Raw genomic sequence first — 27034 nt, 5'->3', positions numbered from 1 at the left:
TGTGTGTGTGCGTGCATTAAAGAGAGAGCGAGGGAGAGAGAAAGGGAGAGTCGGAGGGAGGGAGACGGGCTCCTCTGTTGTCATGGCAACAAGCCTGTAAGCCCTGTAACACCCTGACAGTTATCTGCCATGTTTTGTCTGCAACTCCCGGCTGGGCTCGGCGCTGTGGGGGTATAATTAGAGCGAGGACAGAGTTTCTGCTGTAAATATTTATAATGAGGAAGTACATTTTCATGTCTTTTTTTTTTTTTTTGTTGCAAGCCTGCACATTTGCATTTATAGGCAGATTATGAACTAAGCGCAGTCAAATGAGGGAATTATTTTTTGTGTTTCTAGTCTCAGTTTTCATTCAGATTGCAACTTCCATTATCCCAGATTTGATGAATTGTGCGTTTCATTGTCATGGCTCATATTAGAATGAATATATTTGAGCTTTGGATTGTTGAACAATGAAAACAAAAGCTTAATTCGGAATTTTAATTTGTTTTTGGACCAAAATTAACAATAGGTGTGTAATATTTTTAAAGGATTGGATGGAGGGGTGACAGGGCCAAGAATTTTAGAAGAAATAAAAAAAAAAACAAAAAAAAAAAACAAGTTGATGGTTAAACTGTTTGCTCTGTCTAAACACGTTCATATTTCCATTTATTCTTGCGACGAATGATGGTTGCAAATTATGCCCAAAGGGCAACCAAAGAGCAGGATTTCCTTTTTTAGAGCGACGCTGGCTTCATGTGGTCTGGAAGGTATCATGAGTTTTAGAGCAGTGGCGTGTTTTAGTTGCTTTTTTACTTGTCACAGATTATGTGATCCTTTTTGTGGAGAGAATGCATGTTGTCCATCTGTGAGGGTGTTTGTCAGTACAATTCAAAACAGTCCAGAACGTGCATTCGCTGCCAATTAGTGACCCTAAATTGTGTTTACTTGCTATGCAGGCTGGACCAGGGATGTAGCCTACACTGCATTGACTCAAAGCTGCAATAAAGTCATCAAACCCATAGAATTCAGGTTTGAATAATTCAAATTGGCAGCTTGTTAGCCAGTTATTCATTACATTATACTGAAGAATGACTGAATGTAAATTTCTGAAAAAGCTCCTGAATATTTGTGAGTATTTTCATGCTGGAGAATTGGGAGTCCTGTATTAGTGCTACTTTTGTCAGCTGGCATGTTAATATGAGCACACGAAACAAGCATTTCTATCAGTGTACAACATAAGGACAATTACAGAACACATAGCATGAAACGGTTTTCTCTATTCATGGATTGCTTCCACGTGAACAACAGCACTGTTTCAGTCACAGATGTTTCATAATTCAGGCACAGCAGTGTGTTCTCCCATTTTAGGCAGCACCATGTATCATTCATTGACTTTATACTGCAGTTTTTCAGCTTCACTGGATTGTTCTGCCACAAAGTATTCTTTTTATTTACAAATCATACTTCATTCACAGACTTCTTTGTGTATGTGTTGTCTGTTCAATGTGATATTTTGGGGAGGGTTGATTATGACCCATGCATTATTTTTGACACGTTGCAGGAATAAATGTAAAGTCGGTCTTTATGTAAAACAATTGTGTGGCATTTATATACCTTCTGAAACGTATTTTGTAGTGTGAAACTGACCAAAACCAGATAGATGTATCACAATTTAAACATTTACTCTCTAAATAGCATATATTTCTGTTAGTTTGAACACGGATGCAGGACACATTTTCATTTGTATTAGTTTTATATTTAGTTGGATCAAATAAGCCTCACTGATTTTTGTATCCAGATCTTCCCCCCTCAATCAAAGAATGATTAGCTTGATTCAAAGAGGTGAAAAAAAAATGCAAAAGTTACTCAGTTAGATGGCCACTTAAGGATTTAACATAATGACTGGCTCCTTTGGACTGTCCTGATGAGAGATAATAAATATGGTTAACTCAATAAATGATCTCTCTCTCAAGTGAATGATGAATGTACTTTAACAGATATGTTACACTTTAATACACAACAAAGGCAGTAAAAATCTGGGGATGGTTTTTTTCAATATATAATTTACAGTTAAAAATGAATAATTTAGAATAAAACACTTTTAAATCTTTCTAATAATTATTTATTATTTATTTTTATTCTGTTATTGTGATATTTTAAGATATAATCTCTTCATTTCATATTCTTGTGTGTGTGTATGAAGCTATGCTATAAAAAACATCCCTCTGGGATAAATAATCTAAGGTTCTATGGGGAGGTATTGAGGGAATAAAATGAGATCAAAAGCATCTAATAAGCATAAGAGGAGTTATACTTCTTGGTGCATTGGGAGACAAACAACTGCTATCAACAATATTTTAGTGAATTATATTTAACTAACAGTTACTACTGTGTGTAAAAAGAGAGAGTGAAATTTGTTGGGATTCATGGGAAATGTGTAAGAGAAATGTCACACTATGAAAATCCCAGATTTAGAAGAAAATGTAATTCTGTGAAAGTATAAATTTTTACTGAATTTTTACATACATATCAGTATGTATAGACAGATGTGTTGACCTAAAGTTTACACAGCTGAACCATTCATAACATGAACACTCAGAAAAAAACAATCATATCTACTCACTGAGCTTTGGAAGCAGAGATGGAGTCATTCTCTGGATGCAACTTTGTTTTCCTTCTTGTTTGAGTTTCTCATCTTCAGCTCTTCACAGCAGTCCAGCAGCTTTCATCTCATTTTAATGGCAAACCTGCCATGATGAAGACTGAAGCTCCTCATCATCACCCATTATTATCACACACACTACTGTGAATCCCCGTTTCTTCTTTCACCACAGGGGGGCTGTGAGGCAGTGCAGCTGGAAAACCAGAGGCGACATATTAAGGGAAATCCTGACTGAAAAATTAACGTGAGGCCTACGTGTTCCAGTAAAAAAAGAAATAACAGGAAAAATCTGAAAATAGTTCGAGCTTGATCCAGACTTTTCTAATGCTTCTTAAATCCACTCACCACACCAAACACTGCGGGGGCGGGTCAATTAGTTCTTAATTGGTGACTGAACAGGTGTTTCATCGTGTCAATCAACACACCTGAATCAAATCAGCTAATTAATAAGGCAGGTTATACACTCAAAAACAGTATGAAGTAGAAAACAAGCATAACATCTTTTGAGATAATTTTGTAAGGTGAAAGGAGATAATAGATTCGCTGTAGTATTGTGAGCATTTATTTCAAGTTCATAAATCGTACATAAATCATGAAAACCAAAAACACAATATCTCAAACCAGAGAAAACAGCTATGACAAGAATGTTTTTTAATTGATTAAAGCTTAATCTATAAAAATACAATGTGCTTTATATACATTTATCTGAACAAAAGAAACAACCATTATTTAACTAACCATTATAAATTAATAATGATTACTGAAAATATCATCTTTTTTTAACAAAAAAAAAATCTTATTTTTTGCAGAAGATTAGCACAATTTGGTGATCATCATGAGGCAATAGTCAAATATTTTTGAAAATTAAGAAACTTAGCCTAGATATTTAAAATACTGTGTGATTTTTTTTAGTTTAACACTTTTCAACACATTTTATTACATATTAAGAACATTTGATTGCGTTTTTTGGGGACTGATGATCAAGATTCAGATGCATAGGCTTAGTCAAGTCTTGACAAAAACATTATTAGTCTAGTTTCATCAAGAAATAAATGATTTTAACATCCTTTTTGTATTTTAGGCCTTTCATATTTTGAAAAGACATGTTTTTAAATTACTTTTAACATCAAAAAGAGACATTAAATGTCAGTGTTTATGCTCAATATTATTATTTTACGAATTAAATTAAATAAATATTAATTTTTCTATCGTTACATTCTTCAAATACAACACAAGCATGTATGGCTTATATGTAATGTTATGAGTACGTGTTATTGCTTCAACCTGCGGTCTGTCGCCCCCTGCTGGCAAATAATAACAACTACTTCCGTCTCATGTTGGCGACGTCAATAAAGTTGCATTGAAAACACCGGGAGCCAAGATGGCGGCGTGCATGCCGCTGTGTTTCCAGATGTCACCCTCAGCTTCAGGGGCTTCATTAGGCTTCAGAATCCTTCTAAACCAACACATTTACTCCAGAAAGCTCTTAGAATCCGTGTCGGGGTTCTGCAGAAGAGGTGAGGCCTGTTTTTGGTGAGTTTGTCCCGCGGGTTCATCCTAATATCACCTGAAGGTTCCACCCAGTCAATAAGGATTTTAACTTGTTTACATTTTCCCAGTATTTATCTCGAATTATTTTTACTATTTTTCTACTCTGTAATCTTTGATATCTCCTGTCGCAGCTTTAAAGTGATTGTGTTTTTTTCCTGAGTTCAGGTTTGATGGCCAAGGTGTTTTTTTTGTGGTTCTGTGTGAAGGTTACTCGGTGGACGCCCGGCAGGTGGAGGAGGAGAGCGGCATCAGTTCTGCGGGGTTCACCGGCCCTCTGGATCACTACACCGGACTGATCCGGGACGGGACCCTGCGGGAGGATGAGCACCAGAAGGCGGTGCTGGAGAAGCTGGACCAGCTGCGGAAAACCCTCCGAGGCTACAGCAACACGCCCACATCCATCTTCTCTAAGGTACAGAGAGAAACCCTCATCCAGGAGGATCAGATCTCACTGACAGATTCCAGCTCAGCTCGTTAAAATCAGCCCAAATCACAGGTTCTCTGTGTTATACGTACAATTGTGCTAATACCTTCCTCTTATACAAACAAGTCTGTAAAAATATCACACACATGCAGGCCTTTTCTTCTGGATTTCAATATGTTGTAAGTTTAAATCTTGCATAACATCCATCCTGTTATGTTAAGTTCACTTCTTTCATTTCTTTTGATCAGTTTCCTCTTTATTTATTTGCTGGTATTCCTTGTTGTGGCGGATATGTTTGTCCAGTGTTGTCCTATTTTTTTTCCAAGGTGTTTTAGAAAACAGAGTGACAAACAGCAACTGATAATAATGAAACTTGATTAATCGGTGTCTGATGATAATGTGAAGTTGAACAGATTATCTGCTCTCTCAGAACAATTGAACTGATGCAATAGCAGCAGATTGTAAATTCAGACAATCCATTTCCTCCAAATCAAGCCCAGTTGAGCAGAAACATGGTCCAGTCTGGTACCACCGCCCTCATGCTCACTTCACTTCTCCTTATCATACTTTATTGAGTTTTTAATTGTCTTCATTATTTTGTCTGTTAGTGTTCAGTTATCCTAGTATTGCTTGATTTCCAGTGTTTGAGTTGGGGTTATTATTGTCTCAGAAGAGGTGTAACATGCAAACATCAAACTGTTATAGAGAGAAAACAGAAACACGCATAAGTTTCTAAAAAAAAAAAAAAAAAGTAAATAATAACTAAGAGACATCACATAACCATCAGGAGCCGATATATTACATCAAAAAGGTGCCTGATAACACTAATACAACAAAATATCCTCGCAAACACTGTATCTTCAAAACCATGAATGCAACCAAAACAGCATTTAGAGGCAGAAGACTCACAAGTAAATGTCTATTTACAATAAACAGGCACAGAAAATGAAAATAGCAGCAATGTTACCCCAATGAAATGCAAACGTAATATAAATGCCCATGCAGACAAGAAGAGAAATTTGAATTAGTGAAAACAGTGTCACCAGAATGGATGCAAAACACAAGTGATTATAAACTGACCAAAAACAAATTAGATATAAATGCATACAAAATGCTGAAAATCTGACCAAATTGACAACAAAGAATTGCAAAATCCCGACAGTGAGATAAAGAACTACAAGTAGATGTATAAATGCAAGAGAGGGCTAAAATTGCACGGGAAAGGAAAACTGACCATCAATTCATGCAACACAAATACAAAACTATTTTTAAAAAGATGCAAGTGGCAATCAGCACAGAAACAAGGGCCCTAAACACAACACAACGTATGTTTTCAAAATGACTCAAATAAGATGAAAATTTTGTAAAAACAGGCATGACTGATACAAAAGAGAAAAATAAGAAGACAACAAACAGGCAAACAGCCTCAAATATCAATACAAATGCAGATATAAAGACATCACAGCATGTTGCAGCAAAATTTCAACATGAATATAAAAGTTACTACAATGAGATACAAATGAAAAGATAAATTAAAAAAAGCAATAATAAATGCAATAAGGCCGCAAATCAAAAGATCAGAAATGATTAGGAAATGCCAAAATGGAATATGAACAGAAGAAGAAAACATGAAAAACGAAATGTATTGTAAACAGAAATCAGAATCGGCGTTAATGGTCAAGTTTGTGCATCACAAGCAAGGAATTTAACTCCAGCTTTTGTTCATGCTCTACGTGAAGAGAAAAAGATTAAAAAAGCAAACAGGATAGAAGAGAGACGTACTGGAAATGACATTAGAGAATAGAATAGAGAATAGTAATATATATATATATATATATATATATATATATATATATATATATATATTACTATTCTGAAAAGCATTCTGAAAAGCAGGAAGTCCCAATATTTACAATTGTATGAACATAAAGAAACCCCCCCCCCCCCAAAAAAAAAATAGAACAATAAATGCAATAACATGTTTAAACAATATTTACAGTGCTGTGCAGCAGGCAGTGTTTCGTGGGTAGTGCAGTATTTTAAGTGTTAGTTTTGACAGTGGATCCTGAGACTCTTTTCTGAGAGTTCATCAGGGTAATAGCATGGGGGAAGAAACTGGTTGCTGGTTTTGGTGTGCAGTGCTCTGTGGAGTTTGAAGCCAGAATTACAGCACAGATAATCGTAAAACATACAGATGTTATCTTAAATTTGATTGAAGTGGGGCGTTTTTGCATCAAATTGATGATAAATGATCATAAACTGACCCAAAATGACAGTAAAGAAAAAGAAAACTGATGGCAAAGAGATACAGAAGGGCCACAGTTTGCTATTTCAGCTCAATTTTTCTATTTCTTGTCATTATATAGCAAAGTAAAGACAGTTTCAGCACAAATTGATGCTAATCAATGTGCAGCGAGATGCTGGAGGACTAAATGAAGTGGAGAAACCATTTGAATAGATGCATAATGATAACATGGCAGTCACGAAGTACCAGAAACAAGATGCATCGTGGATGCATATTAATCCAGTAGTACCACTTAAAAAAAAAAGACACTGTATTTATTTACATTGAGAAATACGTATATATTTTAAAATCTTTGTTGTAATTTTCATTTCTCTGCAGTTTTTCGCAAAACCAAAACCTCCGAAAGGCTACTACATCTACGGAGATGTCGGTAAAGAAAACCCCTTTAAATTCCTCTTTGTTTGTTTGTTTTTTTCTTTGGTTTTTTTTTTTTTTGGTTTTTTTCCTGCTTTGATTATATTTTTGTCCCAACTCAAACCATCGTCTTTCTCTCAGGTACGGGAAAAACGATGGTGATGGACATGTTTTATTCATATGTGGAGACAGAAAAGAAAAAGAGGGTCCACTTCCACGGTTTCATGTTGGATGTGCATAAAAGTGAGTACAGCTGGTAGCGGAGGTGTGTTTGTCTCTCTCTCTCGCTCTCTCGCTCTCTCGCTCTCTCGCTCTCTCTCTCTCCTCCTCCTCCTCCTCTTGGGGGCATGTGAGGTAGCAGCAAGTGAAGTGAACGCATGAATAATGATGTCTGAACAAGGGGCATGAAGTGTGTTTTGAGTGGGTGGAAGAAAGACAAAGATTTTTTTTTTTTTAATCTTAGATCTGAGGCTCGGTAACAGATTTATGATTAATTTAAATGTATTTAGGGTTATTCATTCATTCATCATACATATTTCATTTAATTTAATTCAATCCACTGTCAGTGTTTGACAAGCAGCCCTCAGAAAAAGCAGCTTTGTTCTCTGTGATTTACAAGAATAACAAAGTCCACTCTTCTGAAGCCGAGCGATCTGAATAACCTCCACCCGACTTCCAGTTTCGCTCGCATTCATCAGAAAGACGAGCTTTCGTACCTCCGACGCGCTGCACAGATGGACATAGCTGCAGGTTGTCCTGGAACGACCTGCGCATGTTATAGTGAGGGTGACATCTATCGTACTTTTATAGTAACAACCGCCTCTCGAAATAAACCCTTTACAGCTCGTGGAGCATTCCTGCAGCGGAGGAAGCTCATTAAAGCCAATCCAGTGTTCCTGATGGCTCACGGTCAGATCCAGACATGAAATTATGGGATTTTTTTAAGTGTAGACATGGCTGATTTTGACCTAATATGATTTATTGAAACCACAAAACATGTTTTCCCTGATCGGAGCGTCAGTGTTGACATGAAGACACAAAAGGACCTGAATCAGATTAATAATAATAATTATTAACGCCAATTCCTCTCACTTCTTTCCAACTTGTAGGAATCCACCGGCTCAAGCAGAGCATGCCAAAGAGAAAAGCAGGAAAAATGGCCAAATCGTACGACCCCATCGCTCCGGTGGCGGAGGAGATCAGCGAGGAGGCGTGTCTGCTGTGCTTCGACGAGTTTCAGGTACCTCCATTCGGTAGAAGAGCCGTTCTCTCTGAATGCTTCAGCTTCAACGGTCCAGCTGCTTCTGCAATGTTTCAGGTCACAGACATCGCCGACGCCATGATCCTCAAGCAGCTGTTTGAGAATTTGTTCCTGAACGGCGTCGTGGTCGTGGCCACGTCCAATCGGCCTCCTGTAGGTATGTACTGAACATTTTCTGTAGATTTCTTATTTAAAGTTTTATGATGTCCATTATGTTTTAACGAGACTAATATTTTCATTTTTATTAAACAGTGTTCACTTTTTTCGGATTGCAGTTGTTAATTTTAAGGCTATAATGTGGCAACTCTTATTTTTCCTCTCTCCTTAGATTTGTACAAAAATGGGCTTCAGAGAGTCAACTTCGTGCCTTTTATTGCAGTATTGCAGGTAAAAAGAAAAAAGTTAAAAATCAGCCTCTTTTTTGACGCACATCAAACTTGGAATCAGTCGTTTTCCTTATTCTCTGACAGAAATATTGCCAAACTCTCCGTCTGGATTCTGGGATCGACTACCGGAAACGGAACAGACCGTCTGCTGGGAAACTCTACTTCCTGTAAGAGAAACCTGGAAAACAAACACTGACTGCAGGTGAAGTTTCATCTCTTGATTCTCTCGTTTGTTTGCAGCTCGAGTGAAACGGATGCAGAAGCAACGCTGGATAAAATGTTTGACGAGCTGGCCTTTAAACAGAACGACAGTAAGCAAATATTTCATAATTATTATTTATTACAACTGAATAAAAGAGAACCAGCACCACGATGTTGTAAAGACATTTGAGAAAAGTCTTTGTTTTCTTCAGTAACACGGCCGAGAGTTCTGAACGTCCACAACAGAAAAGTTGTTCTGAACAAGGCGTGTGGGACCATCGCAGACTGCACCTTCGAGGAGCTGTGCGATCGGGTAAGACACGTTTCAAACACAGATCATGTCGTGATGTAAAGATACAAGCTTTATATCAACATGTAATCTGAGAATACGTGATCCGTCTTTTAAAAATGTGGTGAAAGTCCAGCGGCTTTTGTTCTATTTTGTAAGTTTCCTTGCTGCATTAGTGTTTGTTGTCCTGACTGCAGCCTCTGGGAGCCAGTGACTACCTGGAGATCTCCCAGCTCTTCGACACCGTCTTCATTCGACACATTCCTCTGCTCACGCTCAACAAGAAAACTCAAGCCCGGCGGCTCATCACGCTCGTCGACGCGCTCTACGACCACAAGGTGAGTTTTACCAACCCTGAAAACCCCAACTTTATCGTTTTATCTGCTACATGACAGTGAAAGCGTGAGTCCCGTTCCAGGTGCGGGTGGTGATCCTGGCCGATCACCCGCTGGAAGACATCTTCGTTCACGACGGGGATCACGGTCACGACGAGAGCCACGTCCTGATGGACGACCTGGGCCTCAAACGGGTACGAAGCTGCTCTCACGTCTCTGCTCTGGAAATAGAAATAACGGCGCTTTAAAACAGTGAAGATCTTCCTCATCAACTGTGGAAATAATGTCATCGAAAAGACTTTCACTCTCTGAATTCTCTGGTCTCTCAGGACGAAGCCAGCAGTCTGTCCATCTTCAGCGGAGAGGAGGAGAAATTCGCCTTCCAGCGGACGGTTTCTCGCCTCACGGAGATGCAGACGGAGGAGTACTGGCTAGAGGGGGACAGAAGCTCCAAATCATAGGTGCTACATTCGTTGGCGGCGTCCAGAAGCGGCACTCCTCCTCCTCCTCCTGCCAGAAACACTAAACTCCTACTCACCTTATAACGCACAATCCCACCGGGGCGGCTCCTGCTGTACGGACAGAATATAAACGGCTTTTATCTTTTTTTTTAAGTGCACTTTATTTGAAGATGAACTTTGGGAACGCTTTTAACTTCATATTGAGGTCCAGTTTTGAGGGATAATCTACTTTTGAAGGGGGTTTTATGAAGTTTTAGGGAACATGTCGACACGTTCGAGGCTTTTATAAGAAAATACACCTGTATATAGATTGAATAGGAGATTTAAAGTGGTGTGTTGAGAAATATTCATCTCTGTGCAGTCCAGTTGTCAGTGCCTCCACCGAACATAAAGCGTCTTCCTCACCGAACTGGAAGCTTTCATGTGTCCGTCGTCTGCAGACGAAATGAACAATGTTTTCCAGGACAATTTACATCAAGTAATGTATTTTTTCTTTATTTTAACACGGCACACACACAGCCTCACAAAAAAACAAAAAAAAAAAACAAAGACTGCACTGTGTGGGAAGTGAAAGTGAGAAAACCCTTCAGAGTTTATCTCCTGTACAAACAAAAGTGTGACTGATGCAAACAAGCAGCTGGTGCTATTTTCTTTATTTTTTGCAAACATTAAATCATCACTCCCTCCTATCTGAAGCGGCCTCGCATCAGAAATATAAACTGGTCCTTAACATTCATATTTTAGATCTGGAAACAGTGTTGTCATAAACATTTCAGTCAAATTGGCCTAAAATAGTTTTAAAATCCATGTGAACTATGAAGAAAGGTTAGTTTTGCTATGGCACTAATTAAAGTCATGATCTCGCTCATCGTTTGGCTAAATGTCAGAAAATGACCCTCAGAAGGACATTTGATACAAATAAAAATCCAACCTCATGTTGAGTGACTGAGTTGCTTTGAATTTCTGGTGAGTTTCTAAAGAAAAAAACATTCAATCATTTTATGACACCATTGTTCTCTTATTGTTATTTTGAAGAATTGTGACTTGATATGGTCACTGGTTCATTAAATTATATTTAAATAAATGACATTTTAACTGAGCTGTGTTCACTGTTCTGCGTTATGCCAGAGGAACGGCCACAACTTAATATTAATTCAGATCATAGATGGTTGTTTAAATATGACAAATGGGATTATGTATTATACATTACGTACTGGAGGAATACGTTAAACAACAACAATGAGAGGGTTGTTGTAGGAAAGACGCGAAGTGCAAAAAAGCAACTTTACATGTGGGTGGAATCTGCAGTTCAGCTCACAGGCGACTTCATTTTCTGCATTTTCTTCTTTAATTTCTGCCTTTTAATGATTCTGTTTAACATTTTGGACTTTACAACAAATTTGCAGGTACCCAGTCAGTCTCCAGTTAAAAAAAAAACTTCATTATTTTGACTGGTGTGTTCATTTATCTTCTGTTTCACCCATATTTTAGAGCTGATTTTGTACAACGTGTGGAGGTTGCACACCTGGAGAACATCAGTTTCAGGATCACTGGTGACTCTAAACTGACTCTAAACGGCTGTTTTGTGTGATCGTCTTGCTGTGGTGGACTCCTGTCAGTAATCTGGGCTCAGCTGCAGTGTTCGATGAAGCAGTGTGATGAATGGATGGTCGGTCTGTGCCCCGCATCATCCAATCCAGCATTCGGTGTCTGTGCCGAGTCAGAAGGGGTAAAATGCTGAGAGCGTCCTGGACAGATGACCTCAAACCAACACCAAACCATCTCCATTTAACTTTGTTTCGAAAGCTCTATGGGTGAAGGCCATGGTTCAGTATAAATCTGTTCTGAAATGATGATTATATAGAAATTCGTATGTGAATAAACAATGACCCATTTTTACAGATGTTTGTTTCTTGTTTTGCAAAAGAATTATAGTTTTATTCAAGTGATTTTTCAGAATTCTTCAAGCTTCATTTATCAATCTGCAATCTCTGCAACCTGAAAAGAAGAAAAACTTTTGCAGTTGTTTTTAAAGAGATGCACCTGATTTAGCCCTTCTTGGGGAAAGTTATAAATGGTCACTTCCAGCTTCTTTATAAACAAACTATTGGTTCAGGATAGCTTTTTGAAAACATCCACTCAGAATTTTAACTTACTTAGAATAATTATAAAATGTAAAGTCCTATTTTAAAGACTGACTCAACAAAGTCACAAATATAAAAAGATTTGTCTTGAAGTCTTTAACGTCACCTGACCACCATAGCTCTATAAAGGGTTGAACACTGATTGTTACAATAGGTTTTTATAACTTTACGTCTACTGGTTCCCCAACAAGCTCTGCTAATATGATCTTTAAACAATCTGAATCTCTGAGGCGCCAGAGAGCTGAGATGGGGTAGAATCTGGTGGTCAGGGGGCTGCCTTTACCAGAGGGTTTGTTTTTTGTTTATGATTTACTTAGTGTCTGAGGTCAAAAAGAAACGACGACAAGAAAAAAGTGGAGGGAAATGTATTAGTCTGTAAAAAATGTGGGTGTATTAAGATTAACATTGTACATCAAGCTTTATAAAGCAACCCATCCTCACTCTACAGACAGTATTTAAATATAAAAGGACAATGAGATGAATCAAGAGCAGTGAAAACACTGATACTGCACCACTGTTCAGCTTCATGAAGACATAAATGTTCATTATAGAGCTCCATTTCAATACAATACCAGTGAATACAGTACAGGGTATACAGGGGTGATGTTGATGGTGAATTGTATTTAGATGATACATATATTAGGAATAAACAAAGACTAGCGACAGAATTTGATAATATCTCCAGATGAAGGCTGTGTGAGTGTATTTTCTCAGCGTTTCTCTGCGCTCCGGTGTGTTTCGCTGGGATTAGAGGTGATGTCATTGGCCAGCGGACTTCTCCGCACTGTCACTTTAATTTCAGTGCAGTCCAGGGGGCAGGATCGTGGATTGGATCGTGGGTTTTCTCCCTTCTCTCGGACTCGGAGCCTTTGCGCAGCGGCAGCAGCAGAGGCAGAGGCAGAGGCGGACTGAATGGAGCGGGTTCGGGTCCGGGTTCGGGCTCGCAGGCTGCAGGGGACACCGCCGCGCCGCCGCTACTGGCTCCGTCAAGATGCCAGAGACGCACCGCCAGCATGCATCATGACTCCTCAGCTGCCGAGAGGGCGGATCTGAGCCTCTCCCTCCTCCCGCAGCGGCTGCGGGGCCTCGAGAAAGCCTCCTCTCTCTCCGCCTGGATGCGATCGGGACCGCGGCGGCGCACCGCTCGGCCGTCCGGCGGCTCCTCTGCACGGGCTGACTGAGAACTCCGGGGGAAGGAAGCGGTCAAGATGGCAGCGGAGTGAGGGTGGGGGGGGGAGAAGAGGCTGAGGCTGATGTGGTGGCATTGAAGTCCCGCGTTTCGTCGTCATGCAGGATCGCGGCGGAGGCTTGTGAAGGAACGCCGTGCGGTGCGGATCCCTCCCGGCACTCCGCGTCTTTTTCGCCCCGCGTTCGGCGCACGCCGGGCAGGCAGGGTGTGGGCCGTGCACGACAAAAGGCAATGTTTTTTTAATGCCGGCCAGTCTGATCCGCTCCTCTCTCTCTCTTTCTCTCTCGCTGTGCGCGCGCGTGTGTATGCGTATATGTGTGTGAGTGTGTGTGTGTGTGGATAGACGCGGTGCAGGAGGATAGATAGATAGATAGACGGACACGTGCTGGGACTGAGTCGCACGCAGCGTATTTGCATACCGTGCATAGTAAATAAACTGACCCCCCCCCCCCCCCCCTCCTTCCAGAGAGCCTGAACACAACATTGATGGAATGCGACCTGAGTGATTTTACAACCCTTTGTGCATCGACGGAGACGTTTCAATTAACATGGCCGAGGCGGCGGGGAGCGACCCCCCTCTGAACGTGGAGATCGACCCGGACTTCGAGCCCCAGAAGCGGCCGCGCTCCTGCACTTGGCCGCTGCCGCGTCCGGAGTCCGGAGCGGGCAAGCCGGGGGCGAGCGACGCTGACGTAATCCCCGAGGAGGAGGACGATGAGGGGGGCAGCCCGGCCAGCGGCGGCGGCGGCGGCGCCGAGCAGAAGCCCGGCGGGGCCATCCTCATCAAGCCCCGGGAGCCGAGCGGCGGCGGCACCCGGCCCGTGGAGGTCCAGCGCGGCCCCGGCAGAGAGGAGGCCGCCGACGGCTCGCCCTCCTCCGCGCAGACCCCCGCAGCAGCGGCGGCGGCGGCGGCGGCAGCAGCCGCGGCGCTGGGCGGCTCTGCCTCCCAGCAGCTGAGGAAGTCCTCCGCCCGCAGGAACGCCTGGGGCAACTACTCCTATGCAGACCTGATTACCCAGGCCATCGAGAGCTCCCCCGAGAAGAGGCTGACCTTGTCCCAAATCTACGACTGGATGGTGAGGTCTGTGCCGTATTTCAAGGACAAAGGCGACAGCAACAGCTCTGCTGGCTGGAAGGTGAGCTCTGACACGCTGCTGCTGCTGCCTCCACTACAATGAGCACACTGTGGTCATGTATGGATACAATGCACGCGTGATCTCCAGCACACAGATGGAGGGAGTGGGTGCAGCCGTCACTATTTGGAGGGTATTTTTAGCTTTATATCATGAGGCGTATTGAGGAGGCTGTGTGGATTATCAGCAGGGGACTAGTGGGGAATGCGAGGCTTGCCTGACAGACACATGGTGCAAAAACAAAACAAAACCAATAAATAACTCATGCTGCTGTCAGAATGGGAGCGCAGACTTGTATTCATAAATTACGCACAGCCTTGCGTGGAGAATCCACCGAGAACAATGCAGTAGGTGTGAGAATCGAGAATCAAAACAGGCCATGCAAAGTTAATTTCACTCTCGAAGCGCTCACACTGCAGCACAGTGGCTTCTTCCCAGCCTCGCCAGGGCCCTGCTTCTGTCTGATTTTTCAGGATTAGTTGGCCCAAACCAATTCATCTGTCATGGAATCAAGTCTGATGAAAGCTTTGAGCTTTGCGGGATTTAGATGTAGGGTGAGGGGGAAATAGGTTTGTAATCCTGCCACAACTATGGATGTGTGATGCTGGCTGATTCCACAGAGCTTCTTTTCTTCAATGATTTACAGTAGCTGTAAAGATTTATTTTTTTTTTTCTTTACCTCGTTGCAGTAATATTACTATGATGTGTTTTTGGGAATCTGAGGATGAAATATGAACAGTGGGACAAACTGGGGCTAATAGCTGATTAACCTGGAAGGTTCAGACTTCAGATGAGTGGCAGCCGGTTTCCATTCATGTTTGGATGCTTGTTTGCCTCCAGAGGCTGCAGGAGGAAAGGGTTAACGCTGGGCTTTTGGATGCTGACATCTGCATTTCGTAGAAGATGCTCTGTAGCTGTGTGACATTCAAAAAAGCAAAAATCAACAAAATGTTGTCAGGTGGGACCGATGGGTTGTAGATTCACACTCTGCCAGCTGGGATGACACCAGATTGAGAGATGAGCCCCGGCTGCAGCTCCGGCCTCAGCTTCAATTAGTCTCGTTTTGTCCCTCTGGTGAATCCAGAGCAGACATTTGGGCCTCTGGATGGACGACCACCACCCAGCGGCCGTGTGCCACGCCGTCCCTTCATGCGGCCCGGGCACAGGAATCAATCAGCTGACTATAAATTATGTAGGTCAATGTGTAGCAGTGTGTGAGAGAAGCTCAGTGTTTCTCTTTGGATCTGGCTCTGGCTGAACTGGCACGGCTCCAGTCCCCGCTCAGAACGAGGCTTTGCTCAAAGGGTGCTGCAGCACTGCTGTGACTGCGTGGGGGAGGGGAAGGCAGGAGTTTGCTCTTTGTGATTTATCTTTTAAAATGCAGCGCAGCTCGTACTGTACGTACCTGCGCTGCTTATCCGGAGCATAATGCAAACACTCACGTCTGGTGGCTTTGCTTGTGCGGAGAAGAAGCTCCGCTGGGTTTAGCTCCCCCCGTGCCAAATGGGATTTTACCACTAGAGAAATGTTTTGCACATGCATCCCTTGTATTTTCGTAGTAAAACAAGGTCACCCGGTCTTTGCTGGCTGTGCACAGGAGGGAAACACAACGTGTGGCATACTTCATTGAATTCGCCACATCTGGGATAAATAACTGTCTTTGTCCAGCTTTTAACACTCAGGTTTTTTTTTTTCGTTGCGTCAACGAGAACTGGATTTAAACGGCTTGGTCATTTCAGAGGTTGTATATCTGCCCGCTGTAATGTAATACCATCCAGCACAGCAACACTACAATTTACAGCCTCGTAAATGACCACGAGTCCAATGAAAAGAGCCGCAGCCCAAACTGAAGGTGTATTTATTTATCGCAGCGCTGCTGTATTAGAATGCGTTGGATTGAGCAGGACAGGTGTTGTTATTGTGTTCTCTGCCTCTAACTCACGGGATGACCAACATGTTGCAGGATTCTGCTCGGCAAATAGCTGACAAGTGCAATATCAGGAATTCATGCTGGTTGCTGGTCTGATTGATGCGTCCACCAGCATGCAGTTTCCTGATGTTGATCAATCAGAAGTTGATGAGATCAGGGCTGAATCATCAATCCTGCCAGTCTGAACTGGTCCAAACATACAGTTTCTTTATCAATATTTCTACAGACTACAGTCAATTCACTATTTATGCTGCGAGTTATTTATTTTTAGCTGTAAAATTGATGTTCCCAAATGAGCCGCACACACTAAGTTTCATTCATAATGCAATTACATAATTTGCCATTTTTGCTGCGTTCGCAGTTGGTCTATTCATCTGCTGCGGCCATAATCCTAAAGACTGCACCAGTGTTACATGAACATAGTTTCTTCAGTCAGTCAGATCGAGCGATCCGCATGTTTGATCTGACTCAGGTTTCTGCTGTGCGTGCCCTTCCTCAGTCAACCTGAAGGGTTAAACCTTGAAAGAGTGTATGGCAGTTACCCAAAAGGCTTTAAAACGCTCTCAATTTTTTCACTTACATCCAGAAATTGTGACCTTAAAATGACTTATGTCGAAGCCAGGACGGACTGAAACTTGTTGGCAGTAAACTGCGTCTGTTTCCACGTTGCAGATAATTCCTAATAGTGCATAAAGTCACCAGTTTTGCCCATTTACCTTTATTGTCTTCAAGCCGTCCGTATCCTGTCCGCTCCCTTTTGCTGGCAAAGGAGGAAAACTGAAGGAAATCAGATTGTGCACGTTCCGAAATGCCCCGCCTCCTCCTGTGTGTTTTGCTAACACCTGCTGTGACATTTGGAGAACTCCCATCATCTTTTTGGCAGCCATCATCAAACAATCAGGGATTTAGCCGCTTTTAATTATCAACCCAGCCCTCTAGTTATAAATACAGCTAATGAAAATGGACACACTCCAGCTGGCGAGGAAAACACGGCGGATTTCTCATGGAAGTGTCACGGCGATGGGATGACTTGAGGGATGAACTGCTTTCGCCTAAATTCCCACTTTTTGCTGTCAAATCCAAGGAGGCTTGCAATCGTGCCTGCAGTGTTGCGTTTGCTGTAGCATTGTGACGGAGGTGGCCGTGTGCTGGTGAGGCAGCGGCATGAAAATCTGTAAAGATGAATACAATGTCATATCGTCTTGGTTCAATCAGAATAGACAGAGAAAATCTCATTTTTGGGGCCTTTTGCATCAGATTTTAGTGCGTGTTTTAAGCTTATGATCAAAACTGAGACCTGGAAAACGATTGGAAAACTTTGGTTTAAATTCAAAATGTTAATCATAGTATGTAAATAACTTCGAGCTGAGCTGACACCATCAGGAATCACACAAAAAGATACACATCATGTATTCTCTACAGTCTTTCATGCTTGATGTTTTGTGGAGAACAGTAGTGCGAAGCATGGTGGAGGTACCAGCATGCTGTAGGGCTCCTTTACCTCCTCTGTCGCTGGAGGCTTTAATTTAGTATAAGTTGTTTCTTAATATAGAGCCAGCCTATCAGCAGCCAGACAACTAAAATAAGTGCTCAGTATACAGCAGGGTGATTTGGGGTGAACAGACAATGTTCATTTCAGGAGCTGTGTCTGACATAAAGGAAAAAGAGGCTTCAAATAAACCTGAATTAATTTTCTACTTCCACATTTGGAGTGATTGTACAGTTTGTAAGAAATTTTGTCTTATAGGTGATTTCTTATCGACCCTCTGGTTGGGTTTTTCAGTGTTTTCGTAATGGGATCCTTTGTGAAATTCTGTGATTGCACAGGTATCGGTTGATTTTCATTTATTTATATTCCTCATTAGCAAATCTCTGGTTTTCTTTTGGTTTTGTCTTTCTTTTTTTTTCCAGAGTCACGTGTGTTTTGTTGTAGGAGATGAAAGTGTTTGCTAGTTGACCTAATCCTTTAATTGGCTTGAAGCGAGGGCTTTTGGAAGTTTGGTGTCAGCAGGTCGTTCCATTGACTCATTGCGCTGGGAGGAATCCTGTTGCAAAACGCTCCTGATCTCTCGGGACTCCAGCATCCACCGCAGCTGCCTTCACCGGACCCTCGTTCCGCCAGCCCCCCCGTCTTTCCGTGCCGAGCCCGTTTGATTAGTTTAATCTTCTGAGAGATGGATTTAAACGGGACTTCAGTTTACTCAAGTTAATTCAAGCTTAAGAGAATTATTCTGGACTCTCTCCCGGTGAATTTGGCCTGTGGGTTGTGGAGATCACTGCAGAGTTTCTCCTTCCTCTTGCTGGAGCGTGGCGGGCTGCTTGTGCAGGCTCCAGCTGTTTAATTTTGTACATGGTTGGGAACATCTCCAGGGAAATCCTGTAGACCTTTCTGAGCAGCCAGAAATAGGTCACAGTGTGAGGTGCAAAGACATTTTTCTAAGAAGACTCGGCAGTGCAAGAATTCTTCACAGTGGTTTAATAGTTACTTGTGAGGAAAGGGAAAAAAAAACACTTGGCTCTGTGGAGATTGGGTTAAGAAGCAATAAATGTTTTTGAGTTACCTTTCAAAGCAGAATATTTAAAATTATGCAACTGAGTTTGAGACATTTTGGAAACACAAACATGACATTACACCGCATTTAAAGCAAAATTACAGCTTAGTTTGAGAAGTTAAAATCTTTCCCCTTTAAGCCATGCTATCACATTCAGATTAGTTTTTTTGTGCTTCCATGAATATTCCACTAAACATCACCAATGTGTCACCATGATATCAATATCTGTAATAAACACGTTCTAATGTGTTTTCATCCAATTCACTGGATTTGTGAATTCCAGATGCATGTTGTCTAAAAGAGAAAAACGATTGCGGCACAGCTGCGTCATGTTATTGAATTGTAATGCGATTGTATTTTCACTGCTTTCTTCTGTTTTTTTATTGCAGAATTCCATCCGACACAATCTGTCCCTCCATAGCCGATTCGTCAAAGTCCAGAATGAAGGAACGGGGAAAAGCTCCTGGTGGATGGTCAACCCCGAAGGGGGGAAAGGAGGCAAGGCTCCCCGGCGAAGGGCCGTCTCCATGGACAACAGCAAGTACATCAAGGGCGCCCGGGGACGGGCCACCAAGAAGAAGGCGTCGCTGCAGGCAGCTCAGGACGGCAGCTCCGAGAGCTCGTCCAGCCTCTCCAAGTGGACGGGCAGCCCCACGTCCCGCAGCAGCGACGAGCTGGACGCCTGGACAGACTTCCGCTCCCGGACCAACTCCAATGCCAGCACCCTCAGCGGTCGTCTGTCCCCGATCCTGGCCAACCTGGAGCTGGACGAGGTGCCGGACGACGACTCGCCGCTGTCCCCGATGCTGTACTCCAGCCCCAGCAGCATGTCGCCGTCCACGGGGCCCACGGGGCTGTCCGACCTGGCGGGGACCATGAACCTCAACGACGGGCTCTCGGACAACCTGATGGACGACCTCCTGGACAATATCAGCCTGACGGCATCCCAGCAGCCTCCTCCTGGCGAGGAAGACAACGGTACCACCAGTCCGGGCGGCTCAGTGTTTACCTTCAGCTGCTCTGGGAGCAGCCTGAGCAGCCCCTCCGGCAGCTACGGGCCCAACCCGCTCTTCAGCCCTCCGTCCATCACGAGCCTGCGGCAGTCGCCCATGCAGACCATCCAGGAGAACAAGCAGACCACCTTCTCCTGCGTCTCCCACTTCGGCGACCACCAGACCCTGCAGGACCTGCTCAGCCTGGACTCCCACGGCCACAGCAACGTCCTGCTCACCCAGTCCGACCCGCTCATGTCACAGGCCAGCACGGCCATCGCCCTGCAGAACTCGCGCCGGAACGCCATGCTGCTCCGCAAAGACCCCCTGCTGGGGAACCACGCCGGCGCGGGGCCGGCCCAAAGCTCTCCTGTGCCTGGTTGGCAAGCTGGCTTGTCGACCGCCGACAACGACGCCGGGCACCCCGACGCCAAGCAGCCGCACCTGAAGTCCCCCGGCAAACGCGCCTCTATGCAGCTCGGCTCCGGCCTCTCCATCCAGGACCGCTTCCACGCCGACCTGGACCTCGACGTCTTCAACGGCAGCCTGGAGTGCGACATGGACTCCATCATCCGCAACGAACTGATGGAGGCGGACTGCCTGGACCTCAGCTTCGACTCCCGCCAGAACGCCAACAGGAATTCGGGGAGCTTCTCCAGCTCCAAACAGACGTCCCCTCAGAGCTGGGTGCCAAGCTGAGAATCTGTCCATGTAAAAAAAAAAAAAACAAACAAAAAAAAAAACCCACACACACACACACAAGTGGGGGGAATTGTAAATTGGGGGTTTATTGTTCTGCATTGTGCAACTAGAGGGAAGAAAGTATGTACAACTGTATTTATGTAGTAATTTTTCATTATTTTTAACGTGAGGCATTAAGTTCGGTACTGTATTTTAAGTGTCTGAGACACTCGAGGGTGTCTTCACGAAGAAGAAGAAAAAAAAAAAACAGAACAGGATCTTTAAAAAGATGAAAGCCTGGACAGTTGAACATCAGCACCGGCTGCAGTGAAACTACAAGGCGCTCCGGTAGAACTCGTCCGGTGAAGCGTCGGCTCGTGTTAGTCTCAGGGAATCACTCATATCACTAAGTGATACATGAAACTGAAGATGAATTCTGTTCCTACCCTGCTTTCTCTCCTCGGTCACTACCTTTCATACCTGAAACATTTTTTGCCAAACCAGCCGTCGGCCCGACGCCGCCCGACGGCCTGTTTACAGAAAAAACAAAAAAAAAAAGCTACCGAGAATGTTACATTATTACGTTCCAGTGGAGGATACTTGACAAGCTTTGTTTTCTTTCTTTCTTTCTTTTTTTTTTTTTTTTTTTTTAAATGTCTCTTCAAGAGGCGTAGCCTAAACGGACTAAAAGATTTTTAAAAAAAACTATTAACGAAAAGCTTTTTTTCCCCTCCCCCCTCTCATCGACGCACCAAGTCCCACACCAAATATCAATCTGTAGAGGTTAATATGTTATCAAGACGTGGACTGATCTACATCGTGTGGTTTTCTTTCATATGTGATGTTTTTTTTTTTTTGTTTTTGTTTTTTTTTTTATAATTTAGCAAGATTTATCCTGTGATTTTAGTGACATAACTGTGAACTCTGTTCCCTATGGAAAGGTGCATAACCCAAGTATTGATAGTATTCCCCCTGCATTTCCCCCTCCATCACCTCCTCCTCCTCCTCCTCCTCCTCTTCCACCCACTGCAATATTGGAAGTACCGCTCTGTATACAGACTTTAGGGCAGAATTATAAAGACATGTTTTTAGCTCTAGTGGACGTCATTTTCATTAGCAGACACTTAGGACTATCGGGATTTAAGTAATCACACTTGGAGAATTCACAGCACTTGATTACGATGTTTTGCAGTTCATTTAAAGGGGCTCTTGGTGCTATAAACCAGACGACGGCGGGGACGAACCGCTGTCAGCACTATAGCAGGTGCTCGGGGTAAAAATGGTGTTTTAAGCACCAGGTGAGATGATCGAGTTGGAGTTTTTTTTTTCTTTTTGTTTTGGGGGGGTGGGGGCTTTAAGAAAGACCACAGTGTTTTAAATATTGCCAAAATTTTTCTGCATTTTAAATAAGAGGAATAATGAAAATATACATTGTATAGATATTAGGAGTCAAGTGTTATAATGGCTGAAAAGCTTTTGTAGGAACAGCAGGAGGAATTCATTTCTCACAGCAGAAAAGGGATTATTGTTTAGTGTATTTAAATTCTTCCCATTGTTCATCCTTTTTCTGAAACGTTTAAGAGCCTTAATGTGGCTCTGGGTATTCGTTTTCTTTTTAAGATTTACACCCCACAATTGTTTGACTTTCAACAAGAATGAGTTCTTATGAAATCTTCATTATCCAACTTAAAAAAAATGTTTTCCTGTTGTGATGTTTTCATTTGGTGTAACATTCACTGCCACTTTTCACATTTCGTTTCTTCCTGATGCTCCTGCAAAGCAAAAAGAGACGTCGAGTCGCCTGTCGTAACTCCAATTCTTCTCCTGGTTTTTTCAGAGATGGTGCATGTAAATAAAGCTTAAAGAACAACTGAACAATCTGGAGTTTTTGATGTGCCTGTGTGGTTTTTATTTCTTCCTTCCTCCCCCCCTCCAATATATGCCAGTCCCTAGAGAAATTGCACAGCTGCAGACTTGACTCTGCAGGCAAGGTGCAGGTGATTTGCTATTGGATAATCACATCATCAGCGGAGAACCAATCACACACTGTATCCAAGAAGAATAGACCTGCTAAGATTAAGTGAAGCTCTCATTCAGTGCTGGATCTCTTGTTTCTGAGGTTGGCGCTTCCCAACAGCTGATGCATGGCGTGTTATTTTGAATTCGGATGCCATATTTTACAGATAATGAGCTGTTTTAGCAGTAATATCTAAAAACCTGAGAGTAGTGACATGACATCCCTGCAAAACAGACGGCTCTCGTGAAGCATCGGAGCCCTCTGCAGCTCAGATGCAGCCACTGTCTGAGTCCAGATACTGAGGAGGAGGAGGAGGAGGAGGAGGGCTGGTTGCTGTGGTTACAACACAACAAATCAGCATGGAGGCAGAGATTTAGCAGGAAGGAATGAGGCCTATTTCTAATGCGCTCAGAAGTGTTTGCATTTTCATTTCTTGACTCCTTTGTGCTGCGATCCCGAGTGAGGACGCGGCCCTGCGCGCCATGTGTGAGGTGTACAGAGTTTCCTGCTCCGGCAGAGTGCAGCAGATGGAGGCCGAGCTGGCTCAGCAGCTCGCAGCACTCAGGGCCCAGATTGAGGAGGACGGCCTTCCACGGGGAGCAGAGCCCATCAGCTCTCACAGGTGAACGCTATTTCTGAAGAAATGTCAAATAATGTTTTAAGCCCAACAGGAAAGTCAGGTGGAAACGGGTCGTCTCTGCTTTCCAGCTTCTGTAGACATGAAAATGATGCAGGAGGTTTTAGATGGTTGTTAAATTTCTTTCAGTTCTGTTTGGCTTCCCAAAGACGTTTCCTTTTTCCGCCTGGAGAGAGAGCACACGCTGAAAAGAGCGCTTCAGGCAAGTTTACAAACTCTTAAGTCTTCTTCATCACCGGTGCATAAAGGCAACGCTTAATTTAGCTGTGAATGAACGTGTGGCTTCTGTTAATAGTCACTGCTTCCTCCGGGTTCAGGTGGCTGAGGCTCTGCCGGTTCAGTCTCAGGCAGACGTCATGCAGAGAGAGCTGGAGAGCTGCTTGAGTCTGGAGTACACTCCTGACAGCCTTCCTCCTCTGCTGCACCAGGTGAGGAGAAGGACAAGATGCTTTACATTTCAAAGACAGGGAAAAACAAAATGCCTTGTTTTCTCTCTGTGTTTTATTGTTTATTTTCTTACTTCAACAGTTTTATACAGACAGGTCCTATCACCTGGCTCAGATCAAATATCAGCTCATGCTCAGATGGACGAGATTCTGCCGCCACACCAGCGTCATCGAGCAGCTTTATCCTCATTTTAAGGTCACTATGCAGCCAGATCGGAACAAGGCTCACTCACTCTCTTTTCATTATTAACCCCCATCTGTCTGTATGAAACTGACATCAAAGGAAGGTAACTCAGTGTGAGCGTTTCCATCTTTATACACCTAATAAATCTGAATGAACGCTCACTTCTCTTTCTGCCTCATCTTGAGCAAAGAAGAGCTGCGCCTGGCTTTCCAGCTGATTTCCTTTCAGCTCGCCGTAGCAGACGTGTTTCCCTCTCAGGCTCAGGTGTTGCATTTGACCCGCGAGTACGAGGACGCCGTCCAGAGAGCTCGCAGACTGTCGGAGAGCCGAGAGAGGATCCTGACGGGCCGGGGGAGCTCTGCCAGCCTGCTCGCCCAGGACGACGTGGCCATTTACCTTCGCTGGCTGGTCTGCCATCTGCACTCAGTTCAGAATGTTCACAACTTCCTCAGGGTAATAAACCCACATACACGGCGTCTGTTGAGTTCGTTTCCGTCATCAGAGGCATCAGTGGTTAAATTTTAAAGTTTGTGGTGTGAACTCTAAATATTTTCTGACAGGTCCTGCACTACATCCCGGTGTGTGACAGAAAAGACAAGGAAGCTCAATCAGATGTCGAAGAGGAAACTTTAACTGAGACTGGAGATGCTGGTGGTGAGAGTCAAACCAGCAACCAGAGAGAAAAGAACATGTTCAGCTGTTTCCTAGCTTTTATCAAAATCATGGTTTCCAGGTTTCTCTGGGCTTGCTGAGGATGTTCCGCACCACACGGTTCACCTGGAGGAGTTTTTACCTGAGCTGCAGTCTCTGATCTCATACTTCCAGCTGCCATACGACACAGAGAAACTCAGGACCTCTGCGGACGAGATGGAGTTATTCAGCATGGTGATTCTGTCGAACTGAACTGTAAATGTCTTTGTTTTTTTCTTAAATCCGCCAGCCTGAATCTCCGCTGCTCTCTGATCAGGTGTGGAGGGAGTTCAGAGCGATCTTCAGGCATCAGGAGCAGATGAGGACGTTTCCTCAGTACGACGCTACAGACGTCAGGGAGAGTGAGTGGGGGAGGAAGAGCGCAAACATGGCTCTGAGGAAGGAGGCAAACTGGATCCCCTTCATCCAGGTTAGAGGAAAACACATAAAGCATGATTACAGACCGGTTTTCATTCATACATCGCAGCAAAAACAAAGTGTTTCTTTGTTTGCATCCTTTGTGTGATTGTTGTGGGGAAGCAGAGCAGCTCATACTGACAGCGGTGTGTCTTGTAGGTGAAGCCCAGACGAGATCCGTGGCAGCAGAAACTCGTCACAGAGCTGAAGGAAAGGAAAAATGTCGATGAGCTGCTGAAGATGCACAGCAGGTTCCTTCAGGTAACAAATACTGGACTCTGAATCACTATCTTTTCTCTTTTAAATTGGACTATAATGACATTTTTTAATTATCAAGCTGCCGGGAGGTTAACCCACTGTGGCAAACCAGTCTTTCTCGGTGTGCAGTGATTCTTTGTAAAATGTCCTCCTGTGACCCCAGGTTAACCTTGTAACCGTGTCGTCTTCATCAGGTCCCTCACCTGCCCCATGTGGCTGCAGCTCTGAAGCGACACGCCTCTCATGTTGGCGACTCGCCGTCCACATCTGTGTCCCACTGCAGCAAAACCCAGAGACAGAAGATCTCTGAGATCTGGACCAGCGTTTACAACACGGCCACTGTCACTCAGGTGTGTGTGTGTGTGTGTGTGTGTGTGTGTGTGTGTGTGTGTGTGTGTGTGTGTGTCAACGAGACTGTGCTACTCAAGCGAATGCGGAAAATATAAAGTATGTTGAAAGTGGTGTTTGGCTCAATAGGAAACGCACAATCACTGGTCCGGATCCAGATACACTGAAGGCAGTGAGAGAGAGAAGAGTCGACCATCAGCATCAAAAAGTGACGAGTGGTGAGTATCATTTATGAAAAGACAAAGTGACTGATTTGTACACGCCATCTGGGACCAGGAGATGACGCTGTGTGACAACAGGCGTTCACTACAGCACCACCAAAAAACCCTCCATTACTTCGATGAGTCACTTTGGAGAATACACAAGTTCAACTGATGTGTTTTCTTATTTTCATGACACATTTTGACAGATGTGACTTATAATCAGGTTCTACTTTAGTCCAAACAGCACAATATATCGCATTATAAAGTATGCACTTGCATCACAACTCATAGTATTGTATTGTTTCATATCAGGTTCTATCATGTTTCAATCGTGTGTCTTTTTGCTTCGTATCATTTTACATTATATCCGATCATCGTATCGTATCATATTGCGTGATCTCAGTCTTGGGACCTTGTGATAAGTATCTCTCCACTCTGCTTCTCCTACGAACGTCTCTTTGGATCGCAGTCTGCAGGCTTTGGGTCTAGATGATGATCTGGAGGAGGTCAGCTCAGATCTGCTCTTGACCAGAGGAGCTTACCTGTCTCTGATTTTTCTGCAGCATCTGAAACTCAGAGAGCTTCAGGTGAGAAGAAGTCTTATCCTGATTCTAAGATCTCATCTGCATACCGTTCTTTCTAAATGTTAAATATATTTTTCTATTTTCCTGACTATCTGCAGCGTGTCTCTTTGGGGTTCCTGAACTACCTGCGGTCCGTGGAGAGGACTTTGACCTTTGACCTTGCAGGCCTGCAGCTGGAGGAGCAGGAGCTGTGCAGCACGGCTGAGGACACGGGCTGGATGAACGCCGCCCGGGGAGGAGACGGCGAGGCGGGAGGTCTCAGCTCGCTCCAGCACATCCACAACTCTCCTGTTGATTACAAGGTGAAACACACAACAGAGACTGACGGAAGAAGTTCCCCCTTTCCCATCATGCATTTCCTGAAGCCATATGTATGTAGCTGCGAGTAGAAATTATGGATTGCAGTAACACTTAATGGAAA

General features: G+C 43.5%; 3 protein-coding genes across 3 annotated transcripts; all 3 read left to right on the top strand.

Moving 5' to 3' along the window:
• Positions 1-4022: 4022 nt before the first annotated feature.
• On the top strand, positions 4023-12092 carry afg1la (AFG1 like ATPase a). Its single transcript, XM_030117020.1, has 13 exons — positions 4023-4158; positions 4399-4604; positions 7240-7291; positions 7417-7518; positions 8385-8515; positions 8594-8693; positions 8865-8923; positions 9007-9089; positions 9163-9233; positions 9336-9436; positions 9610-9750; positions 9831-9941; positions 10077-12092. The coding sequence occupies exons 1-13, from the start codon at positions 4023-4025 to the stop codon at positions 10206-10208; spliced, it is 1425 nt and encodes a 474-aa protein (XP_029972880.1). The 3' UTR covers positions 10209-12092.
• Positions 12093-13870: 1778 nt separating this feature from the next.
• foxo3a (forkhead box O3A) lies at positions 13871-21163 on the top strand. The gene is made up of 2 exons (XM_030117018.1): positions 13871-14677; positions 19546-21163. The coding sequence occupies exons 1-2, from the start codon at positions 14090-14092 to the stop codon at positions 20845-20847; spliced, it is 1890 nt and encodes a 629-aa protein (XP_029972878.1). The 5' UTR covers positions 13871-14089; the 3' UTR covers positions 20848-21163.
• A 2499-nt stretch (positions 21164-23662) lies between these two features.
• On the top strand, positions 23663-27002 carry LOC115407114 (putative uncharacterized protein C6orf183). Its single transcript, XM_030117473.1, has 11 exons — positions 23663-23911; positions 24012-24125; positions 24372-24566; positions 24674-24767; positions 24847-24998; positions 25081-25233; positions 25380-25481; positions 25673-25828; positions 25956-26044; positions 26499-26616; positions 26712-27002. Exons 1-11 carry the CDS (start codon positions 23840-23842, stop codon positions 27000-27002), a joined length of 1536 nt encoding a protein of 511 aa, XP_029973333.1. The 5' UTR covers positions 23663-23839.
• The last annotated feature ends 32 nt before the right edge of the window (positions 27003-27034 follow it).

This window comes from Salarias fasciatus, chromosome 19, assembly GCF_902148845.1.
Source record: "Salarias fasciatus chromosome 19, fSalaFa1.1, whole genome shotgun sequence".
Classification (NCBI taxonomy): domain Eukaryota; kingdom Metazoa; phylum Chordata; class Actinopteri; order Blenniiformes; family Blenniidae; genus Salarias; species Salarias fasciatus.
Note: the sequence above shows the minus strand (reverse complement) of the source record. Positions and strands in the feature narration are given on the sequence as shown.

What these genes read in the sequence shown, in the direction of transcription:
- afg1la (XM_030117020.1), top strand. Translation starts at nt 4,023, where the DNA reads ATGGCGGCGTGCATGCCGCTGTGTTTCCAGATGTCACCCTCAGCTTCA. An exon ending in CTACATCTACGGAGATGTCG is followed by an intron (nt 7,292 to 7,416) that starts GTAAAGAAAACC and finishes TCTTTCTCTCAG; the next exon opens with GTACGGGAAAAACGATGGTG. An exon ending in GCTGGGAAACTCTACTTCCT is followed by an intron (nt 9,090 to 9,162) that starts GTAAGAGAAACC and finishes GTTTGTTTGCAG; the next exon opens with CTCGAGTGAAACGGATGCAG.
- foxo3a (XM_030117018.1), top strand. Translation starts at nt 14,090, where the DNA reads ATGGCCGAGGCGGCGGGGAGCGACCCCCCTCTGAACGTGGAGATCGAC. An exon ending in ACAGCTCTGCTGGCTGGAAG is followed by an intron (nt 14,678 to 19,545) that starts GTGAGCTCTGAC and finishes TTTTTATTGCAG; the next exon opens with AATTCCATCCGACACAATCT.
- LOC115407114 (XM_030117473.1), top strand. Translation starts at nt 23,840, where the DNA reads ATGCAGAGAGAGCTGGAGAGCTGCTTGAGTCTGGAGTACACTCCTGAC. An exon ending in AGCTTTATCCTCATTTTAAG is followed by an intron (nt 24,126 to 24,371) that starts GTCACTATGCAG and finishes TTTCCCTCTCAG; the next exon opens with GCTCAGGTGTTGCATTTGAC. An exon ending in GCATCAAAAAGTGACGAGTG is followed by an intron (nt 26,045 to 26,498) that starts GTGAGTATCATT and finishes TTTGGATCGCAG; the next exon opens with TCTGCAGGCTTTGGGTCTAG.